At 41.5% G+C, this 19,418-nt stretch overlaps 1 protein-coding gene across 1 annotated transcript; it reads right to left on the bottom strand.

Moving 5' to 3' along the window:
- Positions 1-1,134: 1,134 nt before the first annotated feature.
- On the bottom strand, positions 1,135-15,593 carry LOC309363266 (vomeronasal type-2 receptor 26-like; the record flags this gene model as incomplete). The annotated part of the gene is made up of 6 exons (XM_081899371.1): positions 1,135-2,033; positions 10,991-11,117; positions 11,880-12,110; positions 13,181-13,969; positions 14,701-14,992; positions 15,556-15,593. 6 exons carry the CDS (start codon positions 15,591-15,593, stop codon positions 1,135-1,137), a joined length of 2,376 nt encoding a protein of 791 aa, XP_081755497.1.
- Between the last annotated feature and the right edge of the window lie 3,825 nt (positions 15,594-19,418).

Raw genomic sequence — 19,418 nt, 5'->3', positions numbered from 1 at the left:
TATTCATCTACTTTAAATATACACTCTTATGAAAATGCAGGTTATTATAATTACCCTGCCAATGTTGTTTACAATTTGTTTGTAAATATTCAATAAAACATTTCCCATTCTTTTATAAAAAGCTGTTATCTTGGTTTCTTATTTTTCTGGTAAGTTTGCCATTTCTGCATATTCCACAAGTTTTTGTATTCATTCTTCTTTTGCTGGGACTTCTTCTTTCCATTTTTGGTCAAGTAACATTCTTGCTGCTGTAGTCGCATACATGAATAAATTTCTGTGAAGTTTGGATACTTCTGTCCCTATCATTCCCAGAACGAAAGCTTCTGGGTTGTAGTTTTTTTACAAATGTTTGCTGTTACCCAAACACCTAAATGCTTAATCTTTCTTTCGATCTTTAATCCACATACATCTTGTATTATTATTTTTTTACTCTCACCATTCATATTTTAAACAAAGAGTTTGGTTTTATCTTTATTAATCTTAAGACCTGCTACCTCACCAAATTTTTTTATCTCTTGTAATACTTTCGGGATTGAGTCTATTGGTTCTTCCACAGATATCACCACATCATCTGCTAATGCTTTCAATTTATATTGTCTCTGTCCCACTCTTACGCCTTTAATATCTTGATTACATCTTATTCTTTGCACCAGTACTTCTAAAACTATTATAAACAACCAGCATTCAGTCCTTTGAACCCCCAGTCAACCCTATATCCAGTATTGAGATACGTTCGATGAGGCCCACGCAGCTTACACATCCAAGTTGTCATTGCTGTTATTTATTACATTGGTATACCGTCTTTCAGCCAAAAATCCCAGGCCAGTTCACAACATAAAAATCCAAAAGGGAGTTCAAAATCAGGTGCGCCAAGTTCCACCCAACATTATGGCTGCCCAGTTGTTGTTGTTGTTGTTGTTATTCCCCAAAGGCCTTTTACCTATATCCCTTACGCAGTCACTTTCTACCTAATTCAGCTAAGTTCATTTTGTACTTTAACCATTCAGTTTGCAACTTCTTAAGCAGCTTATGAAATCCTGCTATGGGTAATGATCAGTTTAACTCCAGTTGAAATTCTGGCTGGGACTTCCAGCTATACAATTTTATGATACCCTAGAGCTAAGGCTCAAATGTTTAGTTTTTTGTTGTCAGGTGCTCCTTTGTGTTCAGATCAGGCCTTAGTATAATAATGTAGCATTTGGGAATGAAGATGCAGCCCAGGAGCCCAGCACTGGAGGCCAAGATGGAGAAGATCTGAACTGCTACCATGAATTTCCCCTTGGTGCTCAGGTAGGTGGGCACAAAGGACACCCAAACACTGCAGAAGACCAGCATGCTGAAGGTGATCAGCTTGGCTTCATTGAAGGCCCCAGGCAGATTCCTGGCTAGGAAAGCCACTGTGAAGCAGATGGAAGCCAGGAAGCCCATGTAGCTGAGGGCAACATAAAACATGGCCACAGATCCTTCGTTGCATTGGACAATGATCTCTCCAAGCTGGGAGCTCATGTCAAAGTCTGGGAACGGAGGAGAGATCCCCAGCCAGGTGCTGCATATGAGAACTTGCACACTGGAACAGGAAAAGACAATGGAGTGGGCCAAACTCTTCCCCAGCCATCTCCTCACCCTGTTCCCTGGCTTAGTGGCCAGGAAGGCCAGCACCACAGTGATGGTTTTTGCCAAGACAGAAGAGACAGCAGCTGAGAAGATGATGCAGAAGGCTGTTTGACGGAGAAGGCAGGTCACTTTCCTTGGCTTTCCAATGAAGAGTAAGGAGGAAAAAAAGGAGAGCAGTAGAGAGATGAGGAGGATGTAGGAGAGGTCCCTGTTGTTGGCTTTGACTATTGGAGTTTCTTTGTATTTAAGGAAGATTCCTAACACAAATCCTGTGGTTAAGGATAAGGAGAGAGCAAGGGAAGCCAGGAGGCTCCCCAGACTTTCTTCATAGGACAGGAAGGTAGATATTTTGGGGACACATCGATGTCTATCCTCATTTGGATGCTGATCTTCTGGACATTTGGTGCATTTATCAGCATCTGCAGAGAGAAAAACACACTTCAGTATCCTAACACCAGTCACAAACCTACAATAGTCTGAATGCTGTCGAGCTGCTCGCACAGGATTTTCGAAAAGGCCCACACTGTTCTTTGAAGTGCTGGCAATCAAGGCTTTAAAGCATGAAATCAGCTGGCATCACTATTGCATCTGGTGATTGAAAGGTTGGCAGCAACACCCAACTGCTATTTTTCACCTAGAAAATTTAGATCTAGTGTAAAGGCCAGAAAAAATTCTGGACCCCGGGATTAGACAACCGTGGGTTAAATGGATCAATAGGTTGCCTCAGTATAATGGCAGCTTGTCATGTTCGAATATTGAGAAGCAGAGGTGTTAAGCCTAAACTTATTTTATAATTTATTGACGCTAGAATAATAATTTCTAAAATGACATATTTCAGTAGAATTCCATGATTCCTCCAAGGAACTCAGAGGAGTATTATTGTGTGGCACTGTCTCCATTCCTGAACTGCTGGGACCTCTCAGAAATAGTCAGCTGGTCTCTCTGGCCCTAGTGCTGACTGACTCCATGGCCGGACGACAACCCTCCTGAGGCCACAGCTTTGGTGAACCCAATACACCCTGGCGCTCTTGCCCACTTTTCCATCACTCACCAAGATATTCTCCAGAACCAGATTCACTGACGTGTCCTCCCTGCATCATTGGAGGTGGCCTTCCTTTTCTTTTTTTAATTTTTTTTATTAATTTTCATTAATACACATACACTCATTACATATCTATACATCCCACATATACCTTTAGCTCTGCCGAGCTTCAGACTTCCCTTCATCCCTTCGGTAAGTATCATATAGTTATTTACCTCGCGTATTTTATTTGTTACTGTGCTGTTAGAGTTATTCTAACCCTGCCAGTGCCTTTAAGTTTTTACAATTTTCTCTTATATACATCAAATATTTACTCCAACTTTCACAAAACTTCTTTTCATCCTGATCTCGTATTTTCCCCGGCAATCTAGCCAGTTCTGTGTAATTCATCATTTTAAACTGCCATTCCATAATAGTAGGTATTACATCTGTTTTCCAGTTCTGAGCCAACATAGTTCTTGCTGCTGTCATGGCGTACAGAAAGAGGTTTTAATCCTTCTTTTTAATTTCCTTCCCTGTCAATCCCAATAGAAAGGCTTCGGGGTTTTTTTTAAAAAGTGTACTTAAAAACTTTTTTAAGCACTGCCTTGCCGTGGCGAAGGGGCTTGAAGAACTCAGAGAAGCTATGAACTATGCCGAGCAGGGCACCCAAGATGAACAGGTCATAGTGGAGAGTTTTGACCAAACGTGATCCACCTGGAGGAGGAACCGGCAAGCCACTCCAGTATCCCTGCCAAGAAAACTCCATGGACAAAGACAACAGGCATATAAAAGTTATGACGCTGGAAGATGAGCCCCTCAGGTCGGAAGGCGTCCAACATGCTACTGGGGAAGAGCGGAGGGCAAGTACAAGTAGATCCAGAGCTGATGAAGCGGCTGGGCCAAAGCCGAAAGGACGCTCAGTTGCGGATATGCCTGGAAGCGAAAGGAAAGTCCAATGCTGTAAAGAAAAATATTGCATAGGAACCTGGAATGTAAGAACCATGAACCTGGGTAAGTTGGAGGTGGTCAAAAATGAGATGCCAAGAATAAATATTGACATCCTGGGCATCAGTGAACTAAAATGGACGGGAATGGGTGAATTCAGTTCGGATGACCATCATATCTACTACTGTGGGCAAGAAACCCGTAAAAGAAATGGAGTGGCCCTCATAGTCAACAAAAGAGTGGCGAAGGCTGTACTGGGATGCAATCTCAAAAATGATAGAATGATCTCGATACGAATCCAAGGCAGACCTTTTAACATCACAGTAATCCAAATTTATGCACCAACTACTGGTGCTGAAGAAACTGAAATTGACCAATTCTATGAAGACTTACAACACCTTATAGAAGTGACACCAAAGAAGGATGTTCTTCTCATCATAGGGGATTGGAATGCTAAAGTAGGGAGTCAAGAGATAAAAGGAACAACTGGCAAGTTTGGCCTTGGAGATCAAAACGAAGCAGGGCAAAGGCTAATAGAGTTCTGTCAAGAGAACAAGCTGGTCATCACAAACACGCTTTTCCAACAACACAAGAGACGACTCTACACATGGACATCACCAGATGGGCAGCATCGAAATCAGCTTGATTATATTCTCTGCAGCCAAAGATGGAGAAGCTCTATACAGTCAGCAAAAACAAGACCTGGAGCTGACTGTGGCTCAGATCATCAGCTTCTTATAGCAAAATTCAAGCTTAAACTGAAGAAAGTAGGAAAAACCACTGGGCCGGTAAGATACAATCTAAGTCAAATCCCTTATGAATACACAGTGGAAGTGAGGAACAGGTTTAAGGGTTTAGATTTGGTGGACAGAGTGCCTGAAGAACTATGGATGGAGGCTCGTAACATTATACAGGAGGCAGCAACGAAAACCATCCCAATGAAAAGGAAATGCAAGAAAGCAAAGTGGGTGTCCAATGAGGCCTTACAAATAGCGGGGGAGAGAAGGCAAGCAAAATGTGAGGGAGATGGTGAAAGATACAGGAAATTGAATGCAGATTTCCAAAGAATAGCAAGGAGAGACAAGAAGACCTTCTTAAACGAGCAATGCAAAGAAATAGAGGAAAGCAATAGAATGGGAAGAACCAGAGATCTGTTCAAGAAAATTGGAGATATGAAAGGAACATTTCGTACAAAGATTTCCATAATAAAGGACAAAAGTGGAAAGGACCTAACAGAAGCAGAAGACATCAAGAAGAGGTGGCAAGAATACACAGAGGAATTATACCAGAAAGAAATGGATGTCCCGTATACCCCAGGTAGTGTGGTTGCTGACCTTGAGCCAGACATCCTGGAGAGTGAAGTCAAATGGGCCTTAGAAAGCACTGCAAATAACAAGGCCAGTGGAAGTGACGGTATTCCAGCTGAACTATTTAAAATTTTAAAAGATGATGCTGTTAAGGTGCTACACTCAATATGCCAGCAAGTTTGGAAAACTCAGCAGTGGCCAGAAGATTGGAGAAGATCAGTCTACATCCCAATCCCAAAGAAGGGCAGTGCCAAAGAATGCTCCAACTACCGCACAATTGCACTCATTTCACACGCTGGCAAGGTTATGCTTAAAATTCTACAAGGAAGGCTCAAGCAGTATGTGGACCGAGAACTCCCAGAAGTGCAAGCTGGATTTAGAAGAGGCAGAGGAACCAGAGACCAAATTGCAAACATGCGCTGGATTATGGAGAAAGCTAGAGAGTTCCAGAAAGACATCTACTTCTGCTTCATTGACTATGCAAAAGCCTTTGACTGTGTTGACCACGGCAAACTATGACAAGTTCTTAAAGAAATGGGAGTGCCAGATCACCTCATCTGTCTCCTGAGAAATCTCTATGTGGGACAAGAAGCTACAGTTAGAACTGGATATGGAACAACTGATTGGTTCAAAATTGGGAAAGGAGTACGACAAGGCTGTATTTTGTCTCCCTGCTTATTTAACTTATATGCAGAATTCATCATGCGAAAGGCTGGGCTGGATGAATCCCTAGCCGGAATTAAGATTGCCGGAAGAAATATCAACAACCTCAGATATGCAGATGACACAACCTTGATGGCAGAAAGTGAGGAGGAATTAAAGAACCTTTTAATGAGGGTGAAAGAGGAGAGCGCAAAATATGGTCTGAAGCTCAACATCAAAAAAACGAAGATCATGGCCACTGGTCCCATCACCTCCTGGCAAATAGAAGGGGAAGAAATGGAGGTAGTGAGAGATTTTACTTTCTTGGGCTCAATGATCACTGCAGATGGTGACAGCAGCCACGAAATTAAAAGACGCCTGCTTCTTGGGAGAAGGGCAATGACAGGCCTAGACAGCATCTTGAGAAGTAGAGACATCACCTTGCCAACAAAGGTTCGTATAGTTAAAGCTATGGTTTTCCCAGTAGTGATGTATGGAAGTGAGAGCTGGACCATAAAGAAGGCTGATCGCCGAAGAATTGATGCTTTTGAATTATGGTGCTGGAGGAGACTCTTGAGAGTCCCATGGACTGCAAGAAGATCAAACCTCTCCATACTGAAGGAAATCAACCCTGAGTGCTCACTGGAAGGACAGATTGTGAAGCTGAGGCTCCAGTACTTTGGCCACCTCATGAGAAGAGAAGACTCCCTGGAGAAGACCCTGATGTTGGGAAAGATGGAGGGCACAAGGAGAAGGGGGCGACAGAGGACGAGATGGTTGGATAGTGTTTTCGAGGCTACCAGCATGAGTTTGACCAAACTGCGGGAGGCAGTAGAGGACAGAGGTGCCTGGCGTTCTCTGGTCCATGGGGTCACGAAGAGTCGGACACGACTAAACGACTAAACAACAACAACAACAACAAATAGATTCCCAGAAACCCTTCACTTTACCACAAGTCCACCACATGTGGTAGAGATCTTCTTCCACCTCTCCACATTTCCAGCACTTCCTATTTTTCATTCTGTACATCTTTGCCAGTTTTACCAGCGTGAGATGCCATCTATATATCATTTTCCATATATTCTCCTGCAATGCCGTACTCGCCGTAAACTTCATATTTACATTCCTTAGTTATGCCACGCTTCTAATTCGATATTATATCCGAAATCGATGGCCAATTTAATCATGGCTTCTTTTACCTCCTCATCTTTAGTAAACCAGTCCAATAGTAAGTCATACATTTTAGACAGTAATTTGTTGTTGCCTTCTATAATGTCAATATGAAATTTTGATTTCTTGTATAAAGACAACTACGAGACCACGTGGAGAGAAATCAAGAAAGATCTAGATATTTGGGACAGACTGAGACTTTCTTTTCTAGGGAGAATACGAGTGATCAAAATGAATGTTTTACCCAGAATGCTATTTTTATTTCAAACAATTCCAGTGAATAAAGGGCTAAAACAATGTAAAGAGCGGCAGAAAATATTGGCAAGATTTGTTTGGCAGGGAAAGAGGCCAAGAATAAAAATGAGGTTCCTGGTTGATAAAAAAGAAAGAGGCGGCTTTCCCCTGCCAGACATGAGCCTTTATTATGAAGCAGCGTCTCTAACATGGATAAGAGATTGGATAAAACTAGAAAATACTGAACTTCTGGATTCAGAGGGATTTGACAACAGGTACGAGTGGCACTCGTACCTGTGGTACAGTAAAGTGAAAATTCACAGAGTTTTTTTTAAAATTAGAGGATTATCAGAGGATAATTAGAGGATCTATATATGAAGTATGGGAAAGAAATAAAAATCTGTTAGAAAAGAAAACCCCTTGGTGGATATCACCAACTGAGGTACTAACCATTAAAAAAGTTAATATGGAATACCCCAGGAAATGAGAACAATCCTGAACTGTAATATTACAACTCAAGAAATTGAATGCGCCATTCAGAACCTTCAACTGGGCAAATCCCCGGGACCTGACGGGCTTACTTCCAAATATTATAAGGTATTGAAGGATTCATTGATACAACCATTGCTGGAAGTTTGCAACCAGATTATGGAGGGGAGGAAGGCACCGGAAACGTGGAAAGAAGCTTTCATCACGTTGATCCCAAAACTAGAATCTGAAAAAACTCAACTTAAAAACTACCGTCCTATCTCACTCCTAAATGTGGATTACAAAATTTTTGCAGACATTTTGGCAAGTAGGTTTAAGAAAGTCTTAAATGAAGTGATTCATAAGGACCAAGCAGGCTTTCTCCCTGGTAGGCATTTAGTTGACAACACAAGAAACATCATCGACATTTTGGAGTTTTTACAGATTAATTCAAACACAAGAGCGGTGTTGATTTTTATTGATGCGGAGAAGGCCTTTGACAACATTTCTTGGCTGTTTATGAAGAAGAATTTGGAAAGGATGGGAGTAGGGCGGGGGTTTGAAAATGGAATAGAAGCAATTTATTCAGAACAAAAAGCTAAATTGATAGTAAATAACGTGGTGACAGAGGAGTTCAAAATTGAAAAAGGGACACGACAGGGGTGCCCTCTATCTCCTCTGCTGTTTATTTCAGTCCTGGAGGTGCTATTGAACATGATTAGAAATGACCGGTTGGCACAGGGAATTGTGGTCGGAGAGAAACAATATAAACTGAAAGCATTTGCAGATGACTTGGTATTAACACTACAGGAGCCAGCCTCTAGTACTAAAAGAGCGTTAGAATTAATTTCTGACTTTGGTCGGGTGGCGGGATTTAAGCTGAACAAACAAAAAACTAAAGTCCTAGCAAAAAATTTGACAACTACTGAAATAGAGGAGTTCAGAAAAGAAACGGAATTAAATGTGGTTAAAAAAGTAAAGTACTTAGGGGTGCACTTGACCTCCAAAAATTTGAATTTGTTTAAGGACAATTATGAGAAATGTTGGTCAGAGATCAAAAGAGACTTGGAAACATGGTCAAGACTGAAACTTTCCTTGTTGGGTAGAATAGCTGCTATAAAGATGAATGTATTGCCGAAAATGTTATTTCTGTTTCAGGCCCTCCAGATCGTGGACAAGGTGGAATGTTTTGGAAGATGGCAGAGGGATTTATCTAAATTTGTCTGGCAGGGCAAAAAGCCCCGAATAAAGTTTAAAATACTAACAGATGCGAAAGAAAGAGGGGGGTTTGCCCTGCCGGACTTGAGGTTATATTATGAAGCAGCAGCCCTCTGCTGGTTGAAGGATTGGATTTTATTGGAGAACACCGATGTCCTTGACCTGGAGGGATTTGATAATGCTTTTGGGTGGCATGCATATTTGTGGTATGACAAGGTTAAAGTTCATAAATTGTTCAAAAACCATATTGTCAGAAGGGCAATTTTCATGGTCTGGTCAAAATATAAAGACTTATTGGAGAGTAAAACTCCGAGGTGGCTCTCACCGATGGAGGCCAAAGCACGTAAAAGACTCAATATGGAGGCCCACTGGCCTAAATATTGGGAAATAATTGAAAAAATTGGAGATAAATGGAGGCTACAGAGTATGGAAAAGTTAAAAAACAAGGTGCGAGATTGGTTGCATTATGCTCAAATTCAGGAAGTTTTTAAAGCAGACAAAAAAGTGGGTTTTCAGGAGGAAAAATCGAAACTAGAAACAGAGTTGCTTGAGCCAAAATCTAAGCTAATCTCGAGAATGTATAACTTGCTGCTTAAATGGAACACACAGGATGAGATGGTCAAATCCTCTATGATAAAGTGGGCACAGGACTTGGGGCATAACATTATGTTTGAAGACTGGGAAAGGTTATGGAACACCGGAATGAAATTCACGGCATGTACTGCCTTGAAGGAAAACATTATGAAAATGATATACCGATGGTACATGACCCCAGTCAAGCTTGCAAAGATATATCACCTGTCCGATAATAAATGTTGGAAATGTAAGGAAGAGGAAGGGACATTTTTACACCTCTGGTGGACCTGCCCGAAAGTGAAGGCCTTCTGGGAAATGATACATAATGAACTAAAAAAGGTGCTGAGATTCACCTTACCTAAGAAACCGGAGGCCTTCCTTCTGGGCATGGTAGACCAGAGGATGGTCAAGAAAGATAGAACTTTCTTTATGTACGCTACTACAGCAGCGAGGATTTTGTTGGCAAAGCACTGGAAGACACAAAATCTACCCACATTGGAAGAATGGCAGACGCAGCTGATGGCCTATATGGAGTTGGCTGAAATGACTGGCAGAATTCGAGACTCGGGAGAAAAAGAAATGGAGGAAGTATGGGAAAATTTTAAGGACTATTTGAAAAAGCATTATAAGTTGTATGAATGTTAAAAATGCTCCTATCTAGGAAGGTATAGCTTCAGTATCGGCAATTTTCTGAATTGATAAATAAGACACTATAAGATAGAAGTGAGACAATGAAATATTTTTATTGTGTGGAAATTAAAAATTAATGCAATTGTACTGAAATGTTTACATCAGATAACACGATAAAATGGAAGATATATTGTTATGTATAAAATAAGTTAACAAATTGCTGAGGTTTTGGTTACACAGGGAATGCAGTGCTCGGGAGATGGGGGGAGTCCATTGGATCTATGGAAGTTTGTATTTGAAAGTGGAAATTTGTTTATTAAAAACCTAATAAAATATTTATATATAAAAAAAAAAGTTAATATGGAAGGAAAGAGAGCCACTTATGAAGAGTTTATTAGGAAGACTGAGCATGGTATTAAGCTTAAGGCATATGAAGAAGTAGAGAATTCACTGACAGGGTGGCTACAGTACCACCAAGTAACGAGATATTAAAAGAAGATAAAAAGAGGTTGGGATTTGGAGGTGGCCTTTCAATGCCTTTGAATACTAGTTGCTGGAGATCACATGGGGGTGGGTGGGAGGGCTGTTCTTTCTATGCAGCTTCTGAGGTCCCATGGGAATCCCACTGGCCTCTGTGGTGTAGTGGTTAAGAGCGGTAGTCTTGCAATCTGGGGAACCGGGTTCGCTTCCCCGCTCCTCCACATGCAGCTGCTGGGTGACCTTGGGCTATTCACACTTCTCTGAAGTCTCTCACCTCACAGAGTGTTTGTTGTGGGGGAGGAAGGGAAAGGAGAATGTTAGCCGCTTTGAGACTCCTTAGGGTAGTGATAAAGTGGGATATCAAATCCAAACTCTTCTACTCTTCTTCTTCTCTTAGAACAAGTTGCTGAGCATTGCTTTTATTATATTCTTGAGGTTTCCGGCAATAGGTGAACCTTTCCTGAAGAGGACATTCCATTCATGGGGTAACATTACCTGTGCTATTTTCTATAAAAAGAGGTGCCAGAACCCACCATCAATGCCTCCATTGTTCTCTTGGAATGCCAATGGTGCCCACCTGACAGATGACGGAGCTAGCCATTACTAATATCATGTTTGCAGTGGCTCCAATATTTGCCCCATCCTCCCATCAAAGGCCATTTTCTCTGAGATCCTCTCCTACCTTCCTGAGTGGAGATGGTCCCTTCTGAGCAGGGAGCGCAATCATAGCAGCAGGGCGGCTTCCCTTCCTGAACTTTTCTGGAATATCCAGGGAGACAGCTTTCTGTGCATCTTGATCGAGGTACGGTCTAGGCATGAAGAGAAAATTGAGCACTAAGGAGAAAGTGATAGGTGTATTTATGCCTTTGGACACAAATAATAGAATTTTGGAAGGATCCCAGAGAAGAGGTATTTGCTTCTGATAACCTCAAGTGACCCCAGTCCCTATTTTGGGGCAGTTACATTTTTCTTTGTTTTTTGCAGAGCTGCATGGCAGAGACACCTTTTTGGTACTTCTACTTCCCCACCCCCACCACCTTGACATTGATATCTCATAGTTAACAACAAACAGGAGCATGCCATAAACCATCATTAGAACATCAGCAATAAAACAAGTCTTCTATCTGTTGCCGTCACATCTGCCAACAGAGACATTGGTGTTGCTTCCAAAGTCTGCACCTAGTGTAGAATTTGGTGCCCAGTTTGCTTGTTTGCCATGTATCTATGCCCAAACAGAAGTGGAATACCTTACTATACTCCAGCCTTACCCAACCTGGTGCCCCTCAGATATCTTTGCACAATGCTGACTGGGGTGCATGGGAGATGTAGTCCACAATATTTGGAGGGCACCAAGTTGGGGAAATGTGTTCTGCTCTGTTTTGGAAGTCTCCTACTTACTATGACATTTTATACATGTTTACTCAAGAGCAGGTTCCATTAAACTCAGTGGGACTTAGCTCTAGGAAAGCTCTCACAAGATTGCAGACGAAGCCTCATATGTACTATTCAAAATGTTATTAGAGCATAGCAGATGTCATAGTTAATAAAATGACAGATCCATTTCCTCCTACCTTCTTAAATAGCCTGGGCCATACAATTGCTTCTGGGTTAATGGTGAACTTCAGATTTGAGGACTTTACTCTCTCTATTCTCCCAATTTTCACTCTATCATGAGAGTTATTAGGAAACAGCACCCAATTCACGATATCAAAGTCAACGGCCAGTGCTCCATTCTCATCCAGGTACTGCCCGTCAGCTGAAGTATTAGAGTAGAACTGGACTTCTTTCAAGAAACGATGAAGCTAGAATGACAGAGGAAAATCCAGCAATGAGTTAGCAGGGCTGAATTATGTAACATGGTTTCATGTTCTCCCTGCATCCTGATCTTCTCTGAATAAGAACCACTGTATCTCTCATTTGGAACCATGTGACTGTTCTAGATTATTAGACACCCTCAATCAACTTCAAAAATTTTGGGGGTGATGAAAATCAACATTATTACATATATTAGGAAAGGTTGATTTGGAGGGATAAAATGGGAGCCACTGCAGCAGGGTCTCAGATTATAAAATCAAGGTCTGAGAGATGGTCCTTATGGTATTTTGGTCCTCAGTCATTTAAGGCTTTATAGGGTCAACATTGTACTTTTAATTGAGTCTGGAAACTTATTGGCAGCCAGTGTGGTTGGACGAGGATTGGTGTAATATGCTCGGACAGTGTTGTCCCAGTGAACAACATGATGGTCGAAGTCTGCATCTTCTGAAGTTTCTGAACAGTCTTCTTCAGAGGCAGCCCAACGTATAAAGCAGAAGTGTGGTTTTAACTGGAAGACAAAAGCTTTCAAGAATATTGCTGTCTAATGACAGTGTAATATGGTAGTGTCTAATCCTAGTGTTTTTGTTACATTTTGTAAAAAGTAATTGCTAATATTCATATTAGATCTAGATTCTACATGTTTAGACCTTTTGTGGATTCCCAAACTATGCAGTGTAGGAGGGTGCTAAGAAGTAGATAACTGTTGAATCAGAGCATTGGTCCAACAAGCTCCACTTCCATCTCTATGAGTTGCTGCCTGCAAATAATTCTGTCTGCAGGAACATTGCACTGAATCTGTGATCTTGACTTCCCATACACTGATGGGCCATTTCTGTTGTGTTACACCTGTAACTCGTGTAGAATTCCCTTCCCCGGGGTAGTAGAAATTCTGATGGATTTCTGTAAGCAGGTGAAAACAATGTCAACGGCCAATCAGTCAATGTAGACAATACCAACCAACGTTCTGACTCAATTCAAGACCGATTCTGATGATGTTATCATGGTGATTCCAGAGAAGGCACAACAAATTCCAGTTTGCAAGAGGAAAAGGACTTACCTGCCATGGCTGTAGCTTTTGAAGATCCAAGCTGCCTCCACCCACAATCGACATCCTCTTTGACCTGGATGAATATGCAGCATTGAAGGCCTGAGCCACAGCTTGGATACTCAAGTAATTCACATAGCTGTCTTGGGACAGGATTCTTTCAATCTCTTCCTGGGGTAGCATCTTCATGTTATCCTTCTCTCTGCATTTGGTCATACCCCTCACAGACAAGGCATGCTTGGAATAAGAACAATCAAATGCATCTTCTGAATACCATTGACTAGCCAAGGACATTGGCCCATAATAGTCCTTTCTCATCCTTTTTTTGGTCTTCACTACAAAGGACAAAGAGCCATGAGCATACTGGAAGCAGTCAATGTCACATAACAACATTTTGTTCTGAAGAAGTGTGGTTATCCAGACTTTCCCCTCAGTCTGTATCCTTTCAAGTAAGGACTGTACCTCTATGATTATGTAAAGTCCACTTTGAGAGTCTGCAAAGTAAACAAATACATTGACTTGTCTCCACATGGAGGGTGCTTCATGGGGTATCCATAGCCAGGTTTCTCGTTGTACTCTCTGTGTGAAGGCAACACAAATTTCCCTTTTGTTCATCAGAGGTGTAAAAGTACTCAGGAACCTTTCTCCATTGTCATTGTTGGGAGCAAAGAGGCCGACCCACGTCCACCTGAAATGCAGGAGGAGTTGGACCATCCCCTGGTACTGCGTTTCTTGGTTTGGTGTCATGCGGTAGACAAAAGGGGACTGGAATTTATCAGTAAGAGCAAAGCCATAACTGAGCTAGTGAGAAAAGGGAAAGAGATTGATGGCTTGTGTTTCAGCATTAAGACCCGATATGACTATGTGAAGGATGCTGACAGATTTAGTGCAAACCTCATCATTTTTTTTGAAGTAAAACAATATTTTTTTAAAAAAAATCAAGCAATCCTTATAGCAATTAATGGCAAAATTCTCTAGCCAGTTAAAAAGATTCTTTAAAAAGCAATCAAAAAGGTAAAACACTATAACCAAACTTAAATGAAAATGCCTGCTGCAATAAAATAAAAGTTTTGAGTAAGCCCTAGAAAGACAACAGGAAAGGGGCCTGTCTGTCCTCAACTGCAAGGGAGTTCCATAGCCCTTCATACCCTCCAACATCTGGGAGAAGAAAAGGCTAAGGAATAAACCCTGCACAAATCCCAAGTCAGCTGAGTGGTGCTTTGTTTGCCTCCTTCCAGCAACTCCTGCAGCCAAGCTTGTGCCAAATGTATTGCTCTGCTTTCCTTTGGACCACAGCAGTGAGGCTGAGAGGGAGGTCTTGTCGTCCGGGCAGCCCTGGACCTCCGTACCCACTGCTCACGCTTGTGCACTGTGGAGGTCACTTTGATACTGTCAACACAGTGGTTTGACTTCATCCCGGAGGCTCACGCCATCGTCTTTCAAGACAGACAGATGGCAGCAGCAACAACAACAACAACAACAACTAGGTGGCTAATATTGCCAGGAGTGTTTCGCTTGGACCAATAGATTACCTGTGGGATCTTGTAGATGCCCAATATGCTTGCAATGTGTGTGGAGATGTCAAATTCACTTTTTTCAAGAACAGCTAGCAGCCTATTCTGTTTCCCACAGCTGTAGTTTGGAATATTGATTTTCCCACCAGCAAGCAGGTCTGTCATGGAGTCAGATGTCAGTCTTCCCTCAGAATAGCTATCATAGATGCTGTAGCCCAGGGTGATGTTGGGTAAGAGACTGGGGTTCTGATTAATATCCCGAACAGCAAGGGAGAAGGAAATAACGTGTGAGTTCTTCTTATCCACCCAGCTGCGAAAAAATTGTGTCACACAGTCATCCTTAATTCAGTGAAAATAAACGTCACATTCTTTTTTGTATTAATCAAAGCAACTAGGAAAAGAGGCAAGCAAGTAAAGCAAAGGGAGACAGAGATCTTCAGGTATCTGAAGAAGTGTGCATGCACACGAAAGCTCATACCAAGAACTAACTTAGTTGGTCTTTAAGGTGCTACTGGAAGGAATTTTTTTTGGTTTTGACTATGGCAGACCAACACGGCTACCTATCTGTAAAGAGATCTACCTGTACCTGTAGTATCTTTGCAAGGGAGGGAAAATCATAACACAAATCAGTCACATTTCTGGGGACCTACCAAAACTCCCTTGAGGGCCAGGAGGTAGAACAAAGTGAGACAGAGGTCTACCTGTACCTGTGTCTGCAGTATTTTTGCAAGGGAGGAGGGTGAAGGGAAGCAAAGTCAACATTTATAATTTGAAGTTGCATAGAATATGTTGTGCATGGGGAAAAGAATTGTGTTCACATTTTATTTATTACAGAAAACTTGCAACTCAAACACATCCCACAACACTTCCTACCTTCTAGAAAACAAGTCATGCTTTGGAGAGCAGTACATGTCAAAACTACTACTAATTATTTAAAATTCATTATAAAACACTTTGAAACATGGTTTTTCACTAATTGAACAGACACAAAGAATTAATAAAATGTAATGTAATTAACATTTTCAAGTTTATCAGAAAACAAGTGTATTACGGGAAATGGAGAGTTGATAGGAAGAAGAACTACATCAATGCATCATTACTTACGTCTCAAGTCTGCTGACAGGGGTGCTGGAAAAGGTGAAAGGAGATTGTTCATGAAAGAATATTGGATATATGACTCCACTAATGAGGTAGTCTGCTAGGCGGTAAAAATTTGCAGCCAAAACTTGTTCCTTGATTGGATTCAGTGGGCATTTTTCCCTCAGCTGCATCCCATTGGTAGCAAGAGGCAGCAACAGAAGAAGTGTTATCATTCTAGGTCTACCTGCTACCCTTTCCTTGTAGCTGTTCCACCCAATACTAGCTGCTCATAATATGCCCCAAATTCTTGCAAATCAGGGATTGCAGTGAATTGACAAATAGAGGGAGGTGTCCAGCTCTGGTCTCAGAGCTGAAGGGTGATGGTTCAGAAGTGGAGCATCTATTCTGCACCAAGAAGGTGTGAGGTTGTCATCTCTGCTCCCTGTTCCAGGCAAAGCTGAGGATGTTCCCTTCCAGGAAAGCCAGTTGGTCTAAATTTCTGATCTAGAAGGCAGCATCACACAGATGTACCTTCTCAGTTCACCTGCTCTATATCTTGGCCCCCAGGATTTTGTGGCACAATATATATTTTATACACCCAACCTTTCAGGCACAGTGGAATAAAAAACTTCCTGCTGCTCTTAATTGCGATATTTACCTTATTGCTTGCAAAGGCAATATTCAACAGGTGGGGTGGGGACTACTTGGACTCAGGAAAGAATAAAAATAGATCACTGTGATTCTGATGATTGTAAAGGGAAGAAAGATCTCCCCTGAAACTTGATAGGAGCAGGTGCAGAGCAGGAGAAAACATGTTTACTCAATAGGCTGCCACAGATCATCAGGGGTAAAGGTGAGTTTGGCAAAACATGATTGACATCAGAAAAGCCCTGAGGTTGGATCAGACTGAAAGGTGGTCCTGAGATATTGTGAGCCTCAGCCGTTTAAGGCTTTATAGGTCAAAGCCAGGACTTTGAATTGGAAGCTAACTGGCAGCAAGTGTGGTTGGACCAGCATCAGTGTCTTATCTTCGCACCTGTGCAAAAAATCCAGCTTCACAGCCAGAGTTTCATCTTACATGCAGAAACTTACAAAGACAGTTTTCTGGAAAAAAAATGTCCAATGCCCCCAACAGGGTGGGCCATCTGAAATTTCGTTAGGATTAACAAAGAAACTTTATAAAGACGAGACAAGCTGCAGATAACATCAGGCTGGTAGTGGATTTGATATATAAACAGGAACAGTGAAGCTTTAGCTATAATATCTCTAGATGCGGAAAAAAGCTTTTGATAAGGTCCACAAACTATATATAGAAAAAGTACTACAAAAATTTGATTTCCCATTTGAAATAAACTCAGAGTCGAGTGTGGATTTCATGTTCTTTATTCAGCTCATAGTAGTGGGGAATGGAAGTTCCCCTGAAATGTCTGCTTTATATACATTATTTACACAATGGGCCCCACGTGATTGGCTAATTCTGGGATTCTACTGTATGCCAATCAGGTTGCAGATTCACTTCCACCTGGAGTTGGACTGGGTGGCTCCTGCGGACCAATCAGACTGCTGCATTCTGAATCCTATTGTTCTAGGACCAATCCGACTGCTGCAATTTGGATCCTATTCAACACAGTACATAACACCATTAGACTTTATAAAATGGATAAAAATATTATATTGCTCCCCTACATCTAGTGTTAAGACAAACAGCATAATGTCTGCACCTTTCACATTATCCAGAGGTACTAGGCAATGCTGCCCACTTTTGCCTTTGCTTTTTAATAACTGTTTGGAGCCCCTGGCATGTACTATTAGACAGCATAAGGAAATCTTTGGTGTAATTAATAACTCACTTGAAAACAAATATGTAATGTTTGCAGATTATATTCTTCTGTTTATTTAGTACTGTTCCAAAATTAATGCAAAATATAGATTTTTGGGTACTATATCTGGACACACTATAAACAAGTCCAAATTGGAGTTGATGTTAATAGGAAATAACTTTTTGGTTCAACAGTTTAAACAATACAAATTTCAAATTTGCAAAGACAACATTAAATACCTATATATATTAATACCATGAGACTTGTGTCATTAAACATCAACAAAATATATCATGAGGTATCAATAGACATCGACAGATGGGAGTCATTGAACCTGAACCTTTGGGGGAAAGTCAATGCTCTTAAATTCAACATAATACCTAGACTAGTTTAGATCTTAAGAGGAATTCCAATTCACATACTGAGCAAATACTTTCTCAAAATTGAATCTTTGTTCAGAAAATACCTTTGGGGCTCTTCGGTTCCAAGAATATCTATGCAAAAATTGCAAATACTGATAAAAGAAGGAGGATTTGGGATCCCAGACTTAGAATTGTATCATCAAGCATATTTTCTGTCAGGTACACAATTCTGAAGACCCATAACTGAAAACAACTGTCCAAATTGGGATACGTTGGAATATTCTTATGTAGCACCTTTAGAAAGACGGGCAGCACTTGGGTCTATATACATTAATTCTCAAGATGCTATTGAAACAATAACATCAGTTCAAACGATATGACACCAAATGTCCAAAAAATACATATTTGACCTTTTCTCCCACGACAAAATGACTTTATGGGGAAACCCGTCTTTAAAAATTTGGAAATAAATGGTCGTATGGAAGAGGTGGATGAATTTGGGTATATTAACGTTAGACCAGTGGATAAATAAAGAGGATGAATTTTATACATATTCCATCTTCAGAGACAAATACAGATTACCTACAAATGCCCAATGACACTATCTCCAGATAAAACACTTGCTAACCACCACCTACGGGACGTGGGTGGTGCTGTGGGTTAAGCCACAGACCCTAGGACTTGCCGATCAGAAGGTCGGCGGTTCGAATCCCCACGACGGGGTGAGCTCCTGTTGCTCGGTCCCTGCTCCTGCCAACCTAACAGTTCGAAAGCACAGCAAAGTGCAAGTAGATAAATAGGTACCGCTCCGGCGGGAAGCTAAACGGCGTTTCCGTGCCCTTCCAATGTTACAATTCTATGGTCCTGTCTTCTCCTTAGGAAACGCAGGAACAATCCTTCATAGGCACGGCTAGCATTTAAAAAAAACACTTTCTACAACATGCACATCTTGGAAACCAACCCTGATTTCTAAAGAGAGAGAAATATTGAGTTCCTGCGCACTCTGGCCGGCACTTTCTTGATCTCCTGCCCTCAGGCAGAAGATCTAGAAGCATGATTAGTCGCACCAACAGGGTAAAGAACAGCTTCTATCCGTGGGCTGTTAGGCTGCTGAATGAAAAGATAAGAACAGGGGAACTGACTTTCGGGTTTGGTGGGTGTGCGTCAGTAAACGAGGGGAATTAAGACTAAGAGCGCTGAGTGGGGGTTGCTCATGTAATCTCACTGTATACAAGTTGTACAAGTGACAATAAAGTATTTCAGTTTCAATTATTTCAATTTTGATGCACTACCCAAAGGCGTGGTGTTGGTGAGCACACACACACACACACACATATAGTGGTACCTCTAGTTACAAACACCTCAGGTTACAAATGCCTCAGGTAACAAACTCCGCTAACCTGGAAGAGTTACCTCGAGTTGAGAACTTTGCCCCAGGATGAGAATGGAAATCGTGCGCCAGCGGCGCAGCAGC

This window comes from Podarcis melisellensis (genome assembly GCF_964234715.1).
Source record: "Podarcis melisellensis genome assembly, chromosome: 2".
NCBI lineage: Eukaryota > Metazoa > Chordata > Lepidosauria > Squamata > Lacertidae > Podarcis > Podarcis melisellensis.
This window is presented reverse-complemented; position numbering and strand designations above follow the sequence as displayed.